Genomic DNA, 23,609 nt, shown 5'->3' with positions numbered 1-23,609 from the left:
CACTGAAGCACCCTACCCAAGCCTTATAACCTTAAATGCATACAGGACCCCAAGAAATCCCAGAGGAATCATTGGCAACCAAGGACAGGTGAGCCTTTCCCTACAGCACAGGCTCCCAGGTGCTGCAGAAAGAGGCTTCATGGAAAGCTCTACACATGCAGGTCACCCAGGTGGTCCAAGGCCAGCACTCAAGGAAGCTACCCCATCCCCACTCTCCATCCTCATACCTGGACAGCCAGCAGGGGTTAACTGTCAGTCAACCAAAGTCAAAAGGTAGGTAAGGGAGGTAATCAGGGCTGGGAGTACAGACCCACCAGGCTCCTTCTAGGTAGAGCAGGTGGCTGATAAGTCACTGGACCAAATGGACCCAGAGCAGCCCTTTCCTAGAGGGTTGAGGGTTCCCAAGCACATGGCCAGCCCTCACTGGACTAAATGGACCCAGGGCAGCCCTTTTCAAGAGGGTTGAGGGTTCCCAAGCACATGGCCAGCCCTCATCCAACCATGTGCTGGCCCAAGCATGAAGAGTCACAAACCCAAAGCTCTCCCTGATGGCCAATGACCATGGGGGTCAGCAAGGTGGGTGAAGAGACAACAATCAGGCTGGAGGAAACAGCCTGTAATACTGTAATACTGTCCAACAGAAACAATGGAAGCACACAAGCCAGGGAGATGGTCAAATGCTTCCCTCCATGGAGAAACAGTACCAAATTCAGGTCTCCAATACCATGGTGACCAGATGCCCCCAGCTGCAACTAATACCCCCCCCCCAGTGATGCTGAGGCCATGGATCCAGAACAGAACAGAACAGAACAGCTGCCTAACTAACAAGGATGCCTGAACCTCCCCACCAAGCCTAGCTCTTCCCATGCAACCTAAAGAAACACAGCTCCTGGTCCGGAAATCCCCAGCCTGGGCATCAGTGCACCCACCTGGGTATCCATATATACACCATGGGTATTCATCAGAGAGGAGCTGGAAATGTATTCACAGAGCCACAGTCACAAGTGCTTCCAGGACTCACACTTGAATCTACAAAGACACCCACCCAGACACCCAGGAGAGCAGGTAATAAGGAAAGGACAGAGACACCAGGCCAACAGCCAGAGATAGTGCCCTGGAAGGGGCCACAACGAACTCCCCTCAGAGGCTAGAAGACTCAAGTTAACATGGGTACACCCTCAACAGTGGCAGTGCCCAGTACCCACAGGCCACAGAATGGGAAACTGGCGCCTGAGTACTCTCTGTGCTTCCCCCACCAATACCAATGGCACAAAACTGACCCGTGGTGCATGTGATCAGCCCCAGCTGACCCTGCATGCCCTGGTGAGGCTGATGCACTGTGCTCCACTGTGTTCACAGCTTAGCCTGCTTCTCCCGTGGTAGAGCTTCAGGACTCATACATGTCCTTGCTCCTGCTTTACCTTCACTAAGCTTGCCAAATGTTGTGACTTATCATACCTGCCCATGTGTCCAGGCAAACAGGCCTGGGGAAGGGGGGTCAAACCTGTGCCCCTTCTCAGAGGGATGACCAGGAAGGCAAAGCCAAGGGTCCTCCCCCATTAACTCAGTCCTCTGTTTTTCAAAATCTATTACCAATAGGGCAAAAGAACCAACTTGTGGAAAGTTCATGGTTTAAGAATAGAGGCCAGAAATACACATTAAAACCATAGGGGGCTAAACATGGTGACACACACCTGTCATCCAGTGACTCAAGAGACTGACGAAGGAGGATCACAAGTTTGAGGCCAACCTCAGCAACTTAGCAAAGGCCCTAAGCAACTCAGCAAGATTCTGTCCTGAAATACAAAAGGCTGGGAGCATAGCTCAGTAGCAAAATGCTCCTGGGTTTAATCCCCAGTACCAAAAAAAAAAAAAGGCCATCACAAGGAAATGCACCATACCCTTATCCTCAGATACCACCCAGCACTGGCATAACAGAGGAGCTGAGCCCTGCATGCTGCTGCAGGGGTGCAAAATGGTTGTAGCTGCTGCAAATACACTGGGCAGGATCCAGAAGAAAACAGCCATTAGTTGACCACTTAATCAGCCCAAGAGCAGCATACATGCACCCATGTCCAACTTGCTCAGTGTACCAACAGCAGCCCCAACACCCGTCAACCAGAGGGCAGATATACGGTGCATCCACACAGCCATGAACCATGACAAATTCCCCAAATACACAAGAACACACAGATGGACCTCAGCAACATTGTATTCTGCTCAGTGAAAAAAGGCAGACACACAAGAATTCCATACCGTACAATCCCATGACACAAAATCCTCAGTAAAGGCAAAATTCTACAAGAGAAAGCAAAGCAGGAGTTGGCCTGGTGGAAGCAGGAGAGACTGCCTGCCATAAAGGGTTAGGTGGAAATGCTGCAAATCTGCATCAAGGGCTGATGGCTGTACAACTACAAACTTCTGCAAAATTCTAGGAATCATTTAATAGTTTGGCTATGCTGGATAAACTAATTGATCTTTAAGCTGTACCTCAATGGAACTGTTCAAAGTGGAAAGGAAAAAATTCACTAGACCCTAGGAACCAAAGAATTTCCACTGACACCAAGAGTCCCCAGCTGCCCACAAAGTGCAAGGAGAGCCAACATCAACATGCCCAGCAAGGTCCACTTGAGGGCAGCCTGCCTTTGTTGTCTGGCCCATTTATATGACCCTCCCCAGTCTCCACTTTATCCTGACAGAGGGGGCAGGAAGCCCCCCAATCCTCTCCATTCCCGCCCTAACTCACTAGAGTAGAATGTCAAAGCAGGACACTCTGGCCCATCCCAGATGCTAGGGTCAGTGGCCAGCCCATGTGGATACAACAAAACATAATGAACATTATCACTATCAACACGAAGCAAACATGACACAGCAGATCATGGCCCAGGGTGGGAGGACAGGAGAACAACGCACTTGTGACCCAAAGTCAGGCCCAAGTCAGTCCTGGAAAGAGGAGTCAACTTTACTGGACTAATAAGGGGCAAGAGTCCAAGGGGGGCTGGGATCGTGGCACAGTGGCACAGCATCTGTCTAGCACGTGTTAGGCATTAGGTTTGATCCTCAGCACCACATAAAAATAAATTTTAAAAAGTAAAGTACAAAAAAAAAGAGTTCCAAGAAATAATCTTGATACAGAGGCACACAGATTTGGAAAATCACATCTTGCTCAAGCAACAGGTGCTTGGGAGGGGAAAGAGCGATCTGAAAGGTGAGCTGGGTGACTACAATGCAGGTAGCAAGCATCCCGAGAGCCTGGGTGCTGCAGCAGGCAGAAGGCACAAAACAGCTGAGCCCAGCAGATGAGGCTCCCCTAGGAGCAGCACCAGGCCACACAGCAAGGCTGGTAACCGTTAGCCACAGGCAGGTGTGCTCAGGCTCACTGAGCGGGTGGCCAGCCACCCAGGCAGCCCAAGTGTGTTGCTCAGCACCCCAGGGATAGAGCAAAGATGAGGCTGCTACCCCAGAGGAGCCTACAGATAAGCTCCCTACATGGAAGTAAGAGGACGGGGGAGCTCTTGAGGAATACCTCAAGCATAGAAACTGGAGTTGGGTGCAGAAGAGAGGGCAGATTCTGCATGGAGACTGGAGTCTGGATGATGGAGGGACGGGGGCAGTTCAGAGGCTGGGTAAGGTGTGAGGGATGTCAAGGAAGGCAGTGGACAAGCAGTCCCAAGACACAGGGCAGTTCTGCTCAACACCCACCCACCTCTAAGATAGTGATAGTGGCCCACAGACTCGGCAGCTCCAAAAAGGGATCTTAAGCCCTTGTCAAAGAGAAGGACCAGAAGACAATCGAGGTCATGATGGCCCATAAGTGGGGCAGACATGCTATCTACTGAAGGGAAAGAAAGCCAGAGGTAATCTAAGCCTGGAGGGTTCCAGTGTGCTGTCCCCACACTCAGAGCACCTCACTGGCCAGGAAGCCCTTCTGTCAAGCACCAAGTCCAGTCTACCCAAAGCCCCTGACAGGGGCCCAGGACCAATTTCATGTCATCAAGATAACATCCTCATGTGACAAAGACACCAAGAATCCTACAGATAGCCCACCAGCAGGACAGCATCACACACCCCTACATCCAAGTGGACACTTCTCTAGTGCCATGTCCACTCTCCAAATCTCCTCTACAATTAAAACTCAAACTGGGAGCAATGTGGGCACCACAGAAGCTCTCACCCTCAGAGAACAAACAAAAGACTTAAGACCCTCAAAGATGAGAGCCATAGGTCCCAAGAGAAGCTCACAAAACAGACCCATGATGTCGAAAACTATGAGCCAAGGACCAAGAGTTAGAAGCCCCCTCCAAGAGCTTGCAGGGATGCAGCAGAACATGGTGACCACCATCCTCCAACCCTAGTTTATGTGAATTACTGCACGACTTCCACTGCTGGACTAATGTTCTATTCTCCTGGAGGAGCCAAGTGACCTGATATTGGGCTCACATACTGGATGCTTGTTCACACACAGCATTGAGCCCAGAAAGCTTTCTCACACCAGGGAGTTTTTATGAGGGTCCTGAGCTTCAAGGGGCTCAAGGTCAGATTAGGGTGGGCCAGCTCAGCACTGCCCTCCCTGAAGAGCTCAGCTCTGGACGTTTCCTAGATTCCAATGCACGCCCCAAGCATAATCTATTCTCAGGAAAGAAGAGTCCTAGAGGGGGAGCCCACACATCAGAGTTTTTTCCCCCGCACTCTCAGAGGTAACCACTTGGAAGGCCAGGCCTGGCCACAGTGAGCATCAGCCTCCTGCCTCTAAACTCCTTGCTTGACAGGCCTCTAGAGAGTCTGTATGTGCAGGAGATGCCCAGGTATTCCAATTAACTAAAGTGAGCAACAGAGAGTAGGACTAGTCCCTCCTGTGCTGGCCAACGGGGCAGGCCTGCCTTCTCCTTCTGTTTGACGTAGTATGTGCACATCAGAAGGACTCGCCAGCCTAGGCAGGGGCTAGGCAGGGGCTATCCTCAGACAACTGTGGACAGCAGGGTGAACACCATGCAATTCAGGTCATTCCTGGACAGAAGTCACCTTCCAACTGGGGAACTTCCTTTCTCCCTGGGCTCAGGGCAACCTGCTCCCTCTCCCCTCCTTTCCCCACCTCTTCCATCCAGTTAAGGCCTTCCAAGGGCCTTCCCTCCAGCAGAGACAGGGCCCTCCCTAACTTCACTCCCTAACTTCATCGGGAGGTAGGTCTGGGTGTGAGGTTTCTGCAAGTTCTGAATCAGCCCAAGCAAATCCATAGAAACACCCCACCACAGGCCTCCTGTCCTGAAACCAAGTAGAGGCCACCCTAGGAGCAGCACAGCTCCTCCTGTGCTACATCTGCTGTGAGAGGAGGCCCTAAGCCCCCATATGGAAGGTACTTCTTAGTGACACCCTGCAAACTGAGACTTCTTGGGGACTCTAGGTGGACAGCATGGGCACACGTGCTCCCACGTTACTATTCTCACAGGGCCATCCAGCAGTTCCACCCTGGAAACACTTGGTATTTCAAACACCCCAGGTGCCCCGACCCCTCCACATATCTAGAAGGGTGGAAACAGGACAGAGAGGGTGGTAGTTGACCAGGGAACACAGCTGTGCTCAAAGCTGGTCAGTGACCACACAGAGCATGGTCTGAGTTCCCAGACATTGGGCAGGTTGGAGGGGGCATGAGCAGTACAGAAGCAGGTGACTGCCACATTTACTTAGAAATCCCAAACAACATTGAAGGCACCTAAGATGCCAGTCAAAGGTGATTCAGAAATTATTCCCTGTGTCAGGAGAGTAGCACCAGTGATTGCAACAAGGCTTAGAGACTGTCTTACTTGATCCTGCCACCCTGGGAGACAGGCAGAGCCCTGTCTTGTAGACTCAGGAAAGTGACCATAATTCTCACAGAAGAGTCTACTGCACTCTCAGGGCAGAAACAGCAACGCCAAAAACAAAAACGCTGAGACACCTCCAGCCAGGCCCCGGCAGGGGACCAGGCCTGGGGCAGCAGGAGCCTGAAGCAGAGGCTAGGCCTCCAGCAGCCCCATGCTCTGCACCAGCTCACAGACAGCAGAGACAGACAAGCCCAAATCCCTTCAGAAGTGCTGGTCTTCTGCACAGGCTGGCTGCTGCACATAGCCTCACTCTCCCCGGCTGCAGCTCTCCGCATAATGCAGAGAAAGGGAACCTAGGTGAGGCCCAGGAAGCAAGTGTGGCCAGGGAAAGGCAGCCAGTCTGGCCCCAGCACACTCATGCTGAGAGCTGGGTGAGGAGAACCAAATGAGGGTGTCCAGGCAAAGGAAAAATGTCTTGGGAAAAAGGACAGAGTAACGAGTACTGGGGAGGATGTGGAAAACCAGACCCTGCTGGTGGGAATGAAAGACGGTGCAGCCACTTGGAGAGTCTCGTGACTCCCCCAGAAGGCTAAACACAGTTACTGTGCGACCCAGCAATTCCACCACAGGGCACATGCCCCACAGAGCCGACACATATACCCACAGGGACCTGCACACCAATGCTCATAGCAGCAGTGTTCACAACAGTCAAAAGGAGGAACCAGTCCAAATGGTAGACAAGATGCAGCACGTCCATGTGATGGGACAGTATCCATCCACAGGAGGAATGAAGCCCTGACACAGCCACAACAGGGTAACTGAGAACACCTTGCTGGGTGACAGCAGACAGGCACAAAGGCCTCACATTGTGATTCCATGTATGTAAAATCCAGAAGGGGAAGATCCATGGAGATGGAAGAGGCTACTGGTGGGCAGGGGCTGGGGTTTCTGGGAGATGCAGGCACCTGATAATGTACAGCTTCTATCTGAGTTAACAATGTTTCAGCATTGACTGTCAATAGTCATGCAACTCGTGAATGCACTAAAACCTCTGAATTGTATGTGGCATGTGGATTCTACCTCTGTAAAGCCATTACCAAGCAAAAACTCCTTGCAGAAGGACCCAAAGCCTTAGAGCTTCTAGCAAGCAAGTAAGAAGGACTGACCAGGAACTTGCCACAAGGGACCAACCTGGCCTTGACAACAGCATAACACACAGGAGGAGGACACCTTTTCAAAGGGTGACTAGGCCAAAACCATTTCTAACACTATGGAATGAGTTCCTTTTCCTTGATCCCGCCCAAAGGCACAGGTTGCCTCTGGGAGCATGTAGCATGCCATGCTAAAGTGCCAGCTAATGCTAAAGTGCTCTGTGTTTCTGGGTTTACCTCTTTCTCTGTTTCAACTTCTGATAGTGAATATTCGTAGGTAAAACCTACCCAAACAAGAACTCTTGGGGTCCTTGGGGTCCTTTGTAATTTTTAAGAATGGAAGGAATAAAAGTTTGAAGACTGATGTCTTGCAATGCATTTATGGCACACTGTCTGTAATGTCAAAGGACTCCACACAACCTGAAGACCCTCAGCAACTGCAGCCTGACCATCCTATTGGACATGAGGATGCCAGGAGTGTCAATGAGAAGAGAAGAGGAAACTAGATGTTCTGGAGATTCCAGGGAGTTAAGAACAAAACCATGATTAATATTTATATACACAAGCAGGGAGCTCGACGGTAGAGCTTGTGCCCAGCACAGCAAGGCCCTGGGTTCAATCCCAGCACCTAATAAATAAATTAATTAATTACATATGCAGTGTTTAAGAGGGTCGCCACTACATGGAGAGGAGAAGGGAGACTTTCAAAATTCCAAAATCAGAAACAAACCTCCTATCACTGTGCACACTGTGCATAAAAGGAAAAATGTCCTCACAGTCAGCATGTCTATTTCAAACTGGACACCTTTCTCCCCAGAATCAGACTCCCTTGGAAGCAGCTAAGGCATAAGGCACAGAGAAGAGCTTGCTTTTAACAAGGCTGAATACTGTGGGAGGGGTGTTTGTCAGGAGGGGCACATGTTGAGTGAAGGCAAGAGTCCGAGGATCTGAAACAGAGTATAAGCCAAGAAAGTAAAGTCTCCTTCACTAGTGAACCCACTGCTTTCACAGGCTTATATCTCATGAGCACCATCACCCAAGCCTCCGCCAAGGAGGGAAGCCCTAGAATGCTAGTGAGCCAGGCTTTGCCAGGCCACTGGGGGGAAAGGGGCACAGGGACAGAGCTCCACACATTAAGAAAAGGAGCTGGGCATGGTGGCACATGCCTGTAATCCCAGAGACAGAGGAAGCTAAGGCAGGAGGATCGCAAGTTGGAAGCCAGCTTTGTCAACTTAACAAGACCCTGCCTCAAAATAAAAGGGCTGGGGATGTAGTTCAGTGATAAAGTTTCCTGGGGTTCAATTGCCAGTACCAAAAAAGAGAGAAGGAAACGGACAGATGTTGTTCTACTTGGTCTTGAATCTTAAGTCACCTTATGGAGTTACCCCGGTACTATCTACTAAAACAAATGCTCCTTCCAAATGCAAACATAATGCAAAATTCCATATAGACTTTAAGAAAAAATAAAAATTCAGAGAGAGCATATCACTAAACAAAAGTGAATTAAGTTACCCATTTTAATACCTACACAGAGAAATATGTGTATACAGTTGAAATACAACAAGAATGCTAAAACTCAGAATCAAAAGATTACTGGAAAGAATGTTTGCGCAGAAAAATTCTTTCCCTTTGAGACTAAAATGCCCCACCATGCTTAATTTTCCTGACATTTCTGAAGCTTTGAAGCCACAGTTAACGGATCTGAATCATCTGAACAAAACCATGTTACAGTGACATGTTACTGGAAAGCTTAGAATAGAATGCTAAATATACACGCACACACCCATACAGGCTCTAGTAGAGAAGGATCACATATGAAACTACAAGTTGTCTACAACAAAGTCTAAAGGGAAATAGTCCATCTCCAGCAGGTAAGGATAACACAGATGCCTGGAAGTTAAATTACAAAACACAAAAATTGTGCCCACCTTTTATTAATAAAAACTACTAGCTTGGCACTGTGGCACCTTCCTGTAATACCAGCTACTTGGGAGGCTGAGGCAGGAGAATCCCGTGTTCAAGGCCAGCGTCGGCAACTTAGTGAGACCCTGCCTCAAAAGAAAAAAGGGCTGAAGATATAGCCTAGTGGTAGAGTACCCCTGGGTTCAGACCCAGTAATCTCCCCCCCAAAAAAAACCTAGTCTGTGCATGAACTCAGCTTAATGAAACTCCTCAACCATACTTGCTGCCAGTAAAGAAACACGAACATCCCCTGAAATCTACATGAGGCTTCTATCTGCAGCACACACCTCCCAACCCTGGCACAGCCCCAACTCTTCACCTAGGGAGGGAGGGAGGGAGGACGTGGCTCCACAGCTCCATCTGTGACATTACCCTTTCTTCTTAAACAAGCATGCCACTTGGAGCCGCATTCTGCTTTATTTGGGTTGGCAGTTTAAGTACCAACACTGGGGTGGCACCATGGCTGAAATAACGAACTAGGTCAGCCTGGGCCTGCTCTGGGGAGCTCCCAATGCACCCTGGGCCTAACCCGCCTTCTGCCTTCAAGGCAGGCTCTAGGGTTCCTGGGTGGGACTGAGGACTGGTTGAGGGGCTGGGTGGCAAAGGCCTTAGTAGCCAGCATCCCACTCTGCCCTTGATGAGTTTCTCAGCACCTTTTCCTAAATAAATAGGGGATATAAAGTCCTCCAGAGCTTCCAACAGTCCCCTCATTCGATAAGCAAGGAGATCACAAGTTACCAGGGGAAATGAGGGTACCTTACACCTCAAGCACCCAGGGAGAACGGGGCAGATGGACAGGGGCCAGAGGATGGAGTTTGGGGACTCCGGGGTTCAGGGGCTTGGGGGCCAGGATTCAGTGGCTTGGGGGTCAGGATTCAGTCAGGAGTTCCAGAATTTTTTCCAGGGTTTGTTGTGAGGTCTCAGGGTTCGGAGGCCAGAGTTGCGGGGGGGCGGGGGTGCTAGAGGCAGGTTTGAGGCCAGGGTTCAGCAACCAGGGATCCAGGCTCAAGACTCATGGTTTCAGTGACCACGGTCTTGGGGAGCAGGCCAGGCTGGGAATCAGGGATCGGAACTCAAGCACCGGCGTCAAATGCACGACCACGGTCAAGCCAGGTGGGGGGTTCGGTGCCCACAGACCAGGCTTCTGGAGTCTGGATCGGGGCAGGGGCTGGGAACTGGCTGGGTCCTCGAGTTCTGGGCTCCAAGATCAGGGCCAGGGGCTAGCGGCCCTGACACGGGTCAGAGCCGAGCTGGGGGCGGGCCCGCGGGTTTCTCGGCTCGGGTCCGGGCGCAGGGTCTCGGGCGCGGGGCCGCGGCCAGCGGCGGGGCGCCAGGGCCGCGCTCCAGGGCGACGGCGCGGCACTTACGTCGTCGAAGAGCGAGCCCACGTTGGCCGTGACCAGCAGCACCGCGGTGCCCGGAGCAGCCGCCTTCCCCGCCATCGTGCCGGGCGGCGCGGGCGCTGGGCTGGGCGGCGGCGCCGCTTCCTGCGGGGCCGGGCCGGGGTCCGCGGGGCCGCGGGGCGTCAGCTGCGCCGGGGGGCGGTCCCCGGGCGCATCGCGGGCTCGGCGGGTCGGGCCGGGCCTGGCCGGAGCTCCGGCCTCGCGCTCGTCGCTCCTCACTGCTCCGCGGCCCCGCGCCCGCTCGCCACCGCGCCTCACAGCGGCCCGCGCGCAGCCATTAGACCCGCCGGGAAAGTTCCCGCAGCCGCCGCCGCGGACTCGGGCTCAGCAAGGCCCGCCCCCCGGGGGGCGGAGCAAGGCCTGCGCGGGGCGGGGCTGCGCGGGCTGAGGCTAAGGGATCTGCCTGCCTGAGCCAGGCCTGTGGGGGCCGGGCGGAGCCGGGGTGGGGCGGGGCCAGGGGTGGGCGGGGCCGGGAGTCTACGCAGGGACCGCGCCTGTTGGTGGGGCGGGGCCTGCGCGGGGAGGGGCGGAGCCTCTCCGTGACCGCGCGGGGGTTTAGCCGGCTCGGCCTCAGCCAGTCGCGTCCCGCCCCCCTCACCGCGGCTGCGCGCAGACTCCGCCTCCGCACTCTTAGACGTCAGAGCCCGAATCCGACCCCTCCTTTTAAAGAGGCTTCTCTCTCTAGGAGCCAGCGGCCCGCGCACAGCTTTGTGGCTCCAAAAAGATCCCTGGAACTCAGAGACCCTTCCTCCTGACCCTGCAGCGCAGTGTGGAGCTGTTGTTCAGCGATGGTTCCGGCCCGTGGGGAGATGAATAGGCCGGGAATAGGCCGCGTCCCTGAGGGTTGGGGAGGCGCCTCAGTTCTCCCGGCGTCGGGTCTGCAGGGACCAGTCGCTCACCCCAGCCCCTCCCCGCAGAGCAAGTGTACGGGATTTTGCAACTTCCTAATATGACAACCGAGTTCCTGATGCTGACTACTTAAAAGAAATAGAAGGCATTTGTAGCCAAGAAAACACTAAAAGGAAAAGTTCTTTTAAGAGGCAAACCCTGGGTTAGAGGTGTGTTAGCAGCCAGCTGCTGCCCACATCCCGCACCTGGAGACAGCTCTCTGGGTCTGCTTCTCTGGACAGGATGGGGTGGCAGAGCCGGGCCAGGGTCTTAATTAATCACCAGGCAAGTTCAGGGGGCTAGGCAACAACAAGGTGGTGCTGGGGCAGAGACCTTCCTGCTGGAGGTGACGGGGAGCCATGCCCAGACTGAGGCCTGAGGCGGATCCACCCTGAAAATGTGTATCCAGTATTTAACAATGTTAATATTTTTTCACACCCGGACTTTAAAATGGGTATCTGATACTGGGAGCCCAGCTCCAGGCGCACAGCCGTGTGTCAGGGCCGTGCTCAGCGTCACCATGCTGGATAAGGTCACTCCAGAATTTTTCGCACGCAGATGTGGGGGTGGAGGATGCCCACCGAGAAAAGACAAGGCGCAGGCGCGCGTGCGCCCACCCACACCCCCCACACACACACACACAGCTTTACCCCTCTGACTCCAAGGAGGCCAGCCCTCAACTGCTGAGAGCATAGTAGTGTCCAATGGTATATCATGCTCATTATGTTCTATTAAAAAAAAAAAAAAAAACAGCACCTGTAGGGGTGAGGGTGATGGCTGGGCAGGTTGGTGAGCCACAAACTGGTAGGTGGCAGGCCAGAGAGCAGTAGGCATCACTGCTTTGAGATACTAAATCCAAGATTTCTGCTTACACTGACCACCAACCTGATTCCACTAAGATCCATTTGACTGATAGGTGTTCACTTTGTTCAGTATGTAACTGCCTCGGACTGAATAACATACTCCCCAAATTCATGCATTTAAGCCCTAGCCCCTGGATGTGAATATGTTAGGAGATAGAGCCTATCTAAAGATAATAGCCATTAAATGAGATTCTAAGAGTGGTACCTGATCCAAAAGGACAGAGTCCTTTTAAAAGGAGACATAAGAGAGCTCCTGTGCTCTCTACCCCCTCATTCATTGCACACTAAGTCCTGGAAGTACACAGGGAGCAGATTTGTCTCACAAGTCAGGAACCTTACAAATGTAAGGGCATTGCTGAGGTCCGGGCCTTGTTTACAAGAGGTGGTATCACCTTCCTGTTCCCCTTCAGCCATCTTCTCCCACGAAACCCAGCACACCCTGGCCAAGTTGGGGTAGCATATCCAGCCTTTCTGGTCCTCCTTCCTTCTCTAGCCAGCCCTCTTTGAAGGGGCAACCTCCTCTCCTTCCAAACACTTACTCAAGACTCAGCACCCTCACAGTCCTCCTGTTACCGCTGGTGACCAGTGACGAGTCCTTGCTTCCCCAGTGTTGAAGTATAACACCACAGAAGCACGCCGAGGCAAGTTTAGAGTGGAAAGTAGAAGTTTATTAAAGGACAGCAGAAAAGACTTCTCCCGGAGGAAGAAGGGGACCCAAGAGGTGGAATCCGTGGAAGTGCGGTTGTTTCCCCTTTTTATAGTTCTTCCAGTGATGGCATGTCGGTGGGAAGGTCCGAGGGGTGGGACACAGGTGGGCCAAAGAAGTAATCTGGGCACTTCTGAGTCAGCCTCTTCAAGTTGCTGTTCATTAACACTTCTTTGGGCTTTTTCCTAGACTTCATTAACATTCTGAGAGTTGCTGAACTTTTCCGGGAATTCATTCTCAACATGGCCTTCATTTTAGATTTCACTCGATATTAGACCCGATTTACCTAACTACACTGACCACCTAACTTTAAATCTGGCTTCACTCCTGTCCCCCCTTCATGTGTCCATTCTTAAAGACTACAGCACCTGTGTGGGTGGTCCTAGTCTCTTGCTGGTCCCACTTCCACACCACTGCTAAGGTCATATGCTCATTCTTCTCGACACCAATAACCACGCCTTGTCCTAGTCCAAACACCGAATCCTCTCTGTCCTCCCTCTCCTTCAAGTTCACTTGTATCGGGACCTCTTGACCTCCAACCTGCTGTAGTTCCCACCCCTTCGTTAGCAGTCACCCCCAGCACACACACCTGCACACACAAACACGCCTGCACAGGCCTCTGCTTCCTGCCTTACTGTGCTCCCCCTGGGGGCAGAATCACCCCCAGGGATCCCATCCCTTGCTTCTTCCTGTCCCCTTCCCTTGCCTGTCTGGTTCCCAAGACTGATACCTGAACTGTCTTCTTCTGTTGAGCTTGCTCTAAATTAGACAAAACCAAACTAGAGAAAAACTAGAGAGCTAAATTGGAGAGCACTCCACTCCCACATCCCCGGCTTCTTCCACAAGTGCCCTTGTCATTCAAAGACGTTGGTTGTTTCTACTTGCCCCTCTCTCAATAACTTGCCACCACTCTGATAGATGCCCTGGCCCCCCAATGAGGAAGGATTGACAGACTGTAATCTTCCTGCCTAGTCAATAGCCCCCCAACATCTGGCAATCTCTCTGTACTTCCTGGGTCCTGCTGCACAGATGAGGTGCCCACCCCACCCAAGGCTACCCACTCCTGGTCCGTGCCATCAGCCTGTAGGTAGTCTCTCTGACTCGGTTCCTATAAAAAAATCTTCCTTCACCCTACACAGTTCCCTTCCCTTGCACCTTACTGCTGCCTTGCTGTGAGTCTTGCTCCAAGTCTCCCAGAGTCTCTGCCTAGCACACCAAAGTGCCATTCTCTTCCAGACCCTCAACTCACGCTCTGCATGCCCACACCCCACCAGGGACCCCTCAGAGAGCTCCCAGGCCTGCTCTCAGCCAGTCTCCCGCATGACTGACCCCTAACTCCCTCCTGGCATGTATGACATTCCTGCTCTCTGCCCTGCCATTAATGACCACGTCTGTGGTCTCCTTGACTGGGGTTCTGGGGTCCTGGGGTCCTAGGTCTTTGTCCTGCGTATGTCCTTCCTGGGGCCACACTTCCTCCTGGTTGACTTCACTGGGCACACACCTTAGATCTTGTCACCATGCCTGACTGCTGCACTGGAAGGGCCGTGTCAAAGCCACAGTGGAAACATTCCTGATTCGCACATTCCCTCGGGTGCCTCAGACTTCAGAACGCCATCTGGATGACACGCCAGCCTCCCGGCAGCTCAGGGCTTTGGCATGGCGTCTCTCTGTCACCCTGGCAGGCTTCCTTTGTCATGATGCCCCTTCCTCCATGGGCCCTGCACCCACCCCTCACCATGCCCTGCTTACCCCCTCACACCACAGTCTATCTCACAGCCCTTGTCACCTGCCACCTCTCTGGCCTGCTGTTGGCTGCATTCCCCACCCCTTAGGATCAACAGCTTGAGAGTGGCCTCCTTGATCTCATGTGGCTGTCATATGGAAAATGCTCGATAAATAGTTGTCATGTGTATTGGTGACACGTCAGGCCCATCAAGAGCTGGGTCCAGCGTGGTCCAATCTTCAGAAAAACACTGAGCACTTACATCCCCCAAGCTAAGAGATAAAATCAGGGAAAGAAGGAGCTCTTTGCCCTGTGCTTTTGCTCCCGTCTGAACATCACCCCAAGTCTCCTGTGGTACCTATGCCAAGACAATGAGAAGGGCTGCCTCCCAGGCTCGGCAACAGCAGCCCAGCCCCCCTGATCTGCCGGGGGCTAAAGATGGCAGTGGAGGCCGTGGATGGCTCTCTCCTCCTGCTGCTGTGATGCCAATCCTGCTTTAGTCCTGGCCACTAGACTCAATGCTCTTGGGCTCCCAGGAGGGAAATTTGGCACAAGTCTTTTGTTAAATAGCAATATGTTGTAATGTTTTTAGAAAGTTTACGTTAGAGTGGCCACTACATATCACATCTCTACTTATTCTAAGATGGTACCAATTCATTTATGGATTCAGAGTTATCAAGAGGTTTAGGGTCTTCAACCTGAACTCCTCAAGGGTATCCACAACCCTATTTAAAAGTCATCCTTCAGGGGTTGGGGCTGGGCTCACTGGCAGAGTGCTTGCCTAGCATGTGTGAGGCACTGGATTCAATTCTCAGTACCGTGTACAAATAAATGAATAAAATAAAGGTTTGTCAACATCTAAAAAAACTTTTTTAAAGTCATCCTTCAGCATATATATGTATGGCGCTCTTAGCTTCAAAGCATGTTTCAATCATATAATAAGCAAGCTTCAGGATTCCTGCAGAGGAGACCAGCTTTATCCCACCGTATACCAAAATGCTTAGGCTAAGTTAGTCACTCAAGATAATTCCTGTAGAGAGAAAACCTGGCCAGATACACAGTGAAGAGAATCCAGGGCCTGGTCCTCTTTGGGAGAGACTTGTCTCCATCACTTGAACCAATAGTAAGCTAATGGCACACTTTCTACTGGACCTGGGACCAATCTGGAACAGGAGGACTTTTCCTTCTGAGTTATTTGGATACTTTCCTTGTTTATCAGTAATAGTCATCCTCTCATAGGTACCAGTTGTGTTGGAGGGGTTCACCATCCTCATTTCTAATCCTCACAACTGTCTCATGAGATGTTTTTGTTTCATGAATGAGAAAACTGAAGCTGTCAGATTAAGAAGTCTGCCACCCTCACACAGCCTCTAAGAGAGCGAGCCAGGGCAAGCCCTGGGGGACTCCAGGCCAGCTGGTCCCCACAGCACCACGCAGCCTGAACCTGCACACACACACGTACTACTCAACCATGCCCTCGACACATCGTCAGGTGTTTTGTGCTGCACCACCACAGACACCCAGGAGGAGATGGTCAAGACAGAAGACCTGTCCCAAAGAAGCTGAGTCTGCAGTCAACACAGCCTGCCTCCAATGATGTGAGTGTACCCCGGCTTCCTGAACTTGTCCTCACAAGTCAAGAACATCAGGAAACTCTGGAATGGCACACAGTCTGGCAGGAGGAACACTCCACAAATGGAGCACAGTGGCTGCTTTGAAGGTGCCTCTTGATTCTGCTTGTCCAACAGTGAGCCCTGGGATCCTGCCATACACACAGCTTGTCACCTTTCACACCAAGCTACAGCGACACTGTTTCCTGATGCAACCACAGACCCTTCCTAGGGGTTTTCCATGCCAGTGTAATGTCACCTGATAGAAACACTGAGGTTCACCAACCAGTGAATTTGAAAGTCTAGATGGTTCCAATAGTACATGATTTTAGAATACTATGATAAACATTCTTATACATGAAGCATTTTTGGTTTTTAGGATTTTTTTTAATTGTAGATGGAAACCTTATCTTTATTTTATTTATTTTTATGCAGTGCTGAGGATTGAACTCAGTGCCTCACACATTCCCAGGGAAGTGCTCTACCACTGAGCCACAATATTGGCCCCTTTAGGATTTTTTTCCCCTTAGGTTAGAGTCAAATAATATGTTAAAAGACATGAAAGGGCCAGGGTGCAGCTCATTGGTACAGCATTTACCTAGCATGTGCAAGCCCCTGGGCCAATATCTAGCGTCCCCCACACACAGCATGAAAATGGAAATGTGTGAGGTGCAGATAAAGCGGTGCTTAGAGGGAAATGCACAGCTTTAAAAGCTTATTTCAGAAAATAAATGACATAGTTCCAAATTAAAAAGCTAAAAGAAGAAAGCAAATTAAATCCAAAGTCAAACAGGAAATAACAATGACAAGCATTAAATCAATGAAATATAAAGCAAGCAGAAACTACATAAAATATAAAGACTGGTTCTTTTAAATAATTGATAAAATTAATAACCAATATCTAGAATGATCAGAGAGAGAGAGAGACAGAGACAGAGACAGAGACCAATGACCCAAATACGAGAGAAAGGTAACACTATAGACCCTACATGCTTCATGAGGAATGAGAGAACGCTGTGGATAACTTTATACCAATAAAATAACAATTTAGATGAAATGGGCAATTTCCTTGAAAAGCACAAATCACCAAAGGACATCTGTGAAGAAATGATCTGAATAGCACTCTATGGAAATTCTGAATCCATGATTTAAAATCACCCCACACAACCAGACCCAGTGGCCCACACTTGTGACCCCAGTGACTCAAGAGGCTAAGAAAAGACAGGAGGATCACAAGTTCAAGGCCAGCCTCAGCAACTTAACCAGACCCTGTCTCAAAATAAAAAATAAAAAGGGCTGGGAATGGAGTTCAGTGGTAAAGTACCTGGGTTAAATCCCCAGGACAAAAAAAAAAAAAAAAAAAAGAAAAAATTTTAAATAAAAGATAAAATCTCCTTAAACACATACACAGCTCTAGGCCCAGATGACTCAACTGGTAAATCCTGTCAAACACTAAGGAATAAATCAAGCAATTCTATACAAACTTTTCCAGAAAAGAAAAAAAAAAAAAAAAGGAGGGACCATTTTCCAACTCATTCTATGAGGCTATATTTCCCAAATACCAAGACAATATCAAGAAAGAAATTCTTGCTCTTTTTTCTTTTTCAGGCAACCAGGAAGATGGCAGACATCCAGATGGAGCGTGCCTACCAAAGCAGCTGACCAACTTTCAAAACAAGAAGAAGGTCCTGCTGCGAGAAACTGGGGAGGAGAAACTCCCTCAATACTATCAAAATATCGGCCAGTGCATCAGGTCACCAAAAGAGGCCACTGAGGCACCTACATTGACAAGAAACGCACCTTCGCGGTGATATTTCTATCCAAAGGAGGATCCTGACTGTTGCGGTGACCAAGATGAAGATGCAGAGGATCATCGTGATCCCCCAGGACGACCTCCACCACATCTGCACATACCATTGCTTTGAGAAGCGCCACAAGAACATGTCTGTGCACTTGTACCCCTGCTTCAGGGATGTCCAGATGGGTGACATCCTCAGAGTGGGCGAGGGCAGCTCCTTGAGCAAGACAAGTGTGCTTCAATGCACTCAAGGTCACCAAGGCTGCTGCACCAAGAGGCGGTTCCAGAAGTTCTGGGACTGACTGCCTGCCCACCCCCCAAAGCAAAATAAAGTTATTTTCTAATCTAAAAAAGAAAGAAATTCATGAACCAATGTCACTCATAAAGACAGTAGCAAAAATTCTTAACAAACTAATTGTAATTCTGATCAATATGTAGAAGGAATTATACCTCATTCTCAAGTAATGTTGACCCAAGATAGATTACATCCAAAACTCTTAACTCACATTAATAGAATCAATGCAATTAATTAATCCATTAATATTGATTTACTTAATCTATTAATATAAATATAGTTATGAATTCATGTAGCTCCTATTAATAAATTAAGAGGAAATTGTATAATCAGGTCAGTAGACACAAAAAAGAAACTTGACAAAATTTAACATCCCTTTATGATTAAAAACTCACTACAAATGAAAAAATAAAGGAACCTTCCTAAATCTGGTAAGATTTGCCTCTGAGAACATGGTGACTGGTGCTAAAGGCAATATGCTCTCTCCTAAGGTTGGAAACCAGGCAAGGACATGCACTCTCACTTCTGTGGCTCAACCCTGTACTGAAGGCCCCAGTTTGAACAATAAAATAAGAAAAAGAAACATAAAGCATGCAGATTGAAGAGGGAAAGGAAGAGCTAGCTGCCTTTGTTTTTAGGCAACACAAACTTCTGATAGAAAATTCTAAGAAATTTACAAAAAAAAAAAAAAATACCCTGAGAGTGAATTTAGCAAGGTCATAATATGCATAAGTCAGTGCTCAAAACTCAAGTGTGTTGCCATATACCAGAAATGAACAACAAAGTGAAGTACTGGGTGCTTCCAATGAGAATAACATAAAACCTAAAATGTCTAGGAGTGAACGTAGCATAAGATGTTCAAAACTTACACAATGAGAACTATGGAATGGGGCAGAGAAATATCAAAGAATCACAGTGAATGGAGGGCACACCGAGGTCCTGGGCTGGAAGATTCGGGGTGTTTAATGCTCGTTTTCCTTTATCAATCTATAGACTTAAGGTAACTCCAGCCACTGCTACCTCCTCCTCCTCCCTTCTTCCCTCTTTCCCTCTCTCCTCCTTCTCCTTCTTTTTAGAAATCGATACATTATTTCTAAAATACATATGGACTGCAAAGGACCCAGAACAGCCAAAAGAGGTGGTTTGTTGTTTTTGTTTGGGGGTGGGTACTGGGGATTGAACTCAGGGGCACTCGACCAATGAGCCACATCCCCAGCCCTATTTTGTATTTTATTTAGAGACAGGACCTCACTGAGTTACTTAGCACCTAGCTTTTTGCTGAGGCTGGCTTTGAACTCACGATCCTTCTGCCTCAGCCTATTATAGGGGTGCACTACCGTGTGCCTGGCACCAAAAGAGTTTTGAACATCTAAGTTGGGATACTCACACTATCTAGGTACAAGGTGTGTCACAAAGCTGAGGTCAGTCATTGAGGTCACATCAAGATGGCCTAAGGTTGGCACATAGAGGAGGCAGAGCAGAGGATCCAGAAGTAGACCCATCGGTCTACACAAAGAAGCCGGTTGAACAGGAAATGCAGCAAGTGGAGCTGGAATCTAGAGGCCCATGGGAGACAAGGTCAACCCAGACCCCAACACGCACCTTGCCAAACTTAAAATGGCTCATAGACCCAAACACAAAAGCTAGGGACTTCTAGGAAATGATTTCATAATCGTGAGTATGTACTTCTACAATTTTTATGTGTGATAACAATCCACAGAAAGTTGTCTTTAAATCCATTTGTTGGCCTAACTCAGAATAAAGAAAGGCATCCCGTGTGAGCCTTCCTGCTTGAGATGGGGGACACTGCTGTATGGTGCTCTCCTGCCACTTAAAGTGTCATCTGTGGGATGTGCAGGCTTTTGTCCCTGGGGACAGAATCTGAATTCTAAATCACATCAGTTCCCAGGGCTTCAGTCAGCGCTTGTGGAGCCTTAACAATAGCAATATTTTAGAAAGCAGAGTGCATTCAGGCGCCTTTCTATTCTTTAGGAAAACACTCCCAAAGTGGAACTTTTGGAAACACAGTAGCAGAGGCTGCTGTGCTTCCCCCTGGTCCCTGGGCAGAAATGACCCCTCTGCTCACTGTCACCCAGGACCTGCAGCAGCAGAGGCCTGTGAGTGTGCAGGCCAGGACAGTGCCGGGCACAGGCTACCACGTCCTGGCCTCATTCTGGGAAGAGCCAGGGCCCACAGCTCGCATGTCCTGATCTAGCCTCAGGCAGAGCCAGGACCCATGGCACACTCCCACAGAGTCTGACTCTGGTAGGCACCTGGGTTTGCAGGCCCGGACAGTGCCAGGCACATGCCACCACATCCTGACCTTACCACAAGTAGAGCCAGGACCCATGGTACACACCCGTAAGAGGCTGAGTCTGGCTCTGAGAGCTGTCGCCACCCTGACCTCACATCTTGCCTCCCTGCTCTGCCAAGCCACTCTAGGATCACTGTATACTTATAGACACGTCATGAGTCCTTGGCAGTGAGAGTTGCCACCTCATCCGTGGATTGCCCTTCTGCTCTCAGAGGGCTGTGGCCAAGCCCTTCTTCTAGATTGTTCTTAATCAGCTCTGCAAACCAAGGTGCTGATAATAGTTCTCAGCAGGTGGGGCAACCCCACCCAGGTACATCTTGCGACCTGGGCCTCTGCCCTCCAGTCAGCATGTGTGACCCTGACATTTCCTTACAGCCCTGGAGGCAGGAGGACTTGTCCCTCTTCTTGGCTTTGAAGGAAAGTAAATAGTGATCCTTGATTCCTTGTGGCAGCTGAGGGACACCTTCCCAGGTGGACAGAGTGAACGCAGGTGGCCGCTCTCCTCAGGAAAGCATCCCTGTCCTTTGGCAGAAACAGATTGTGGACAGGGCCAAATTATTTACATAAAATTATGTAGGCAGAAAATGTTGGCACTGGGTGAGTCAGAAGGGCCTGTACCAACCCAGCCCTACGGCAGGCCACCTGTGAACAGGCCCCGGTAAACGACCTCGCTCCCAAGGAGGGGTTAACCCTATGCCACAAGAATAAACGGGCTCCTGACCACTCAGTCCCCAAAACGACCAAAACAAGTCAGGAAAACCATGCCAAGATGACCTTCTCTGGGTTGACGATGCACTTGAAATTGCCAAAGCTGCTTTTCTTGAAGGTAAACTAAGAACACTAACACTTTCCCTTGACAACCAAGTTTTAAAGAAGTACCACTTCTTGCTCCAATAATCAGCATGACTGGCATTGGCAATAGATTTTCAAGAATTCTCAGCTCAGCTGTGACCTCTTTTTTGCAACTTTGTATTTAATAAATCAACTTTATAAAAGATTCCTCTGTATTGTCCATTGTTTAAATCTGCAGAAGATTAAAAAATATCCTCACTTATATTAAATGGAAAAAACTCAACAAGCATCTAAGCCCTTAGTCAACACCCCCGGTGAGCGTTGTCTCTTGTTCCTCTGAGCCATGCACAGAGGGTGAGTCGAGTTTGTTCCTTGTTACCGTGGGAGGTTAACTGTCATCCCTGGATCAGGCCAGACTCCAGCCCTAGAAGACACCAGAACAGGTAAGCCTGTGAATGAACAATCACGCTAAACCCAGTGGTTTTGGGGAGAAGATGCTATTCAATTACATTATTATACTGGGTACCTTCTGTTCAAAAATAAACCTCACCAGATAGATACATTAGACATTTCTCTATATGACAATTAATTTTTCAGTGACCCATTTTTTTTTCAACCAAGTGGTCTTGCTCCGGTGGTCCTGGCCAGCCACTTTCCTTCCCTGTCTTTTAGAAGAATGAGGAAAGGGTGATGTAGGGCCTCAGAGGCGAGGGTGGTCAACAGCTGCAGACGGGAGGGAGTCCAGGAGCATGGGCTGAGTTTGGACTTGGCTTTGACATGGACGGTCATTTTCTATGTTGGAGGAGAGCAATGTTAACAACCAAATGGGGTGACCAGGAAAGCAGGCAACAGAGTGAAGATGGCACCTGGAGGCTCTGGACGGAGACAGCCGGGAACATTGCCTGGAAAGGAGGAAGGCGAAGAGTTTGGGAGGGGAGGAATGGCTGAGCACACATCCACCCTGAACATCAGGGAATTCTCCATAAAGTAGACTCAGGGTGGTTAGATCAGACACAAGTGGTAGGCGCTGTCGGCTATGGTCTAGCACAGAGGGGCAGCTGCACCTGCCCAGATGACTAATGAGAGGACTGAAAGTCCCCCAGGCTTTGGGGAAAACGGGTAAGCTCGGCAAGCAGGCCCATCAGCTTGCAAGATGTCCATCCCCTCCAGATTCAGGGGGACCACACCCAAAGCACCAAGTTAGAGCAGAGCAGATGAGTCAGCCGTGAGGGGTCTGGTCTCCTCTGCACTCAGGACCTTCACGAGAACAGGTGTCCAGTCCACACCTAGAGATGCTCCACCACTGAACTACATCCCCAGACCTCTATTTGCTTTCTCTAAGTTGCCCAGGCTAACCTTGAACTTGCGATTCTCCTGCCTGAGTCACTGGGATGTCAGGTGCGGCCACTGTGCTTGGACAACTGATGACACAGTGCGATTGGGCTAGCTTTTCTGAGTTAGGAAAGAAGACACCTGTGGGTCCTGATGATCTATGAGACAGCTCTCACATGTTGAAAGCAGTTGGTCACCAACAGTTCTGCCCCAGCTACTTGTAGCTGACTACAATCTCAGCTTGGTCCCCAGGACTCACAAAGGCTAATGTTTTCAAAACTCTTTTCATTTCAACTACTGTATTGTTAATTTCTAGACATTTAAGCAACTGGGCGTTATTGAAACAGGCTCACACCTGAAACAGAATGTCTTAGAATAATTGAGATTAAGACAGTTCCTCACTGACTCACTCAGCTACTGCAGTTTGCAATTTATTCAAATATAAGAATAATTCAAGTTTAAAAATTAAAATTCAACTTTTTACTTTCTTATTATTTGTGCTTATGGTTTTCTGACTTCTCAACTAAATAGAAAAACCCAGTTGGTGATATTAGGAGTATTCCGTTATATAATGCTTTTCTTTCTTTGGTGGAAAAAGTTTTTATTATCCCTTTCAGTTATAAAATTGACTTTCTATCAATACAAAGTTTCTTATATATCCTTCAGTTCAATTTTGTAACCACCATTTTATTTTATTCCATTTTTAAATTTTTTATTTCATTTTTTTTCATTTTTTAATTTATTGATCCTGGAGATTAATAAATTAAAGCAAAAGCATTGAGCTACACCCCTAGTCTTTGTATTTTATTTTTTGCTTTTATTTTGAGACAAGGTCTCACTAAGTTGCTGAGGCTAACTTGAACTTGTGATCCTCCCGCTTCAGCCTCCTCAGTAGCTGGCACTATAGGTGTGTGCCATGCCCAAATTATTTATTTTTAATTTATTTGTAACTGATACATAGAAACATAAAA

At 49.4% G+C, this 23,609-nt stretch overlaps 1 protein-coding gene across 5 annotated transcripts in view; it reads right to left on the bottom strand.

The window, feature by feature from the left end:
• Nucleotides 1-10,629, bottom strand: part of Inpp5a (inositol polyphosphate-5-phosphatase A) — a 176,052-nt gene extending 165,423 nt beyond the window's left edge. For 4 of the 5 annotated variants that reach the window (XM_077105551.1, XM_077105550.1, XM_077105553.1 and 1 more), the window contains exon 1: nucleotides 10,282-10,629. In XM_077105551.1, coding sequence (XP_076961666.1) covers nucleotides 10,282-10,356 — 75 coding nt within the window. In that variant the 5' untranslated portion in view covers nucleotides 10,357-10,629. Of the gene's footprint in view, nucleotides 1-8,880; nucleotides 8,906-10,281 lie in introns of those variants that run through there. The other variant, XM_077105554.1, reaches the window with a different exon arrangement.
• Between the last annotated feature and the right edge of the window lie 12,980 nt (nucleotides 10,630-23,609).

This window comes from Callospermophilus lateralis, chromosome 15 (assembly GCF_048772815.1).
Source record: "Callospermophilus lateralis isolate mCalLat2 chromosome 15, mCalLat2.hap1, whole genome shotgun sequence".
NCBI lineage: Eukaryota > Metazoa > Chordata > Mammalia > Rodentia > Sciuridae > Callospermophilus > Callospermophilus lateralis.
Note: the sequence above shows the minus strand (reverse complement) of the source record. Positions and strands in the feature narration are given on the sequence as shown.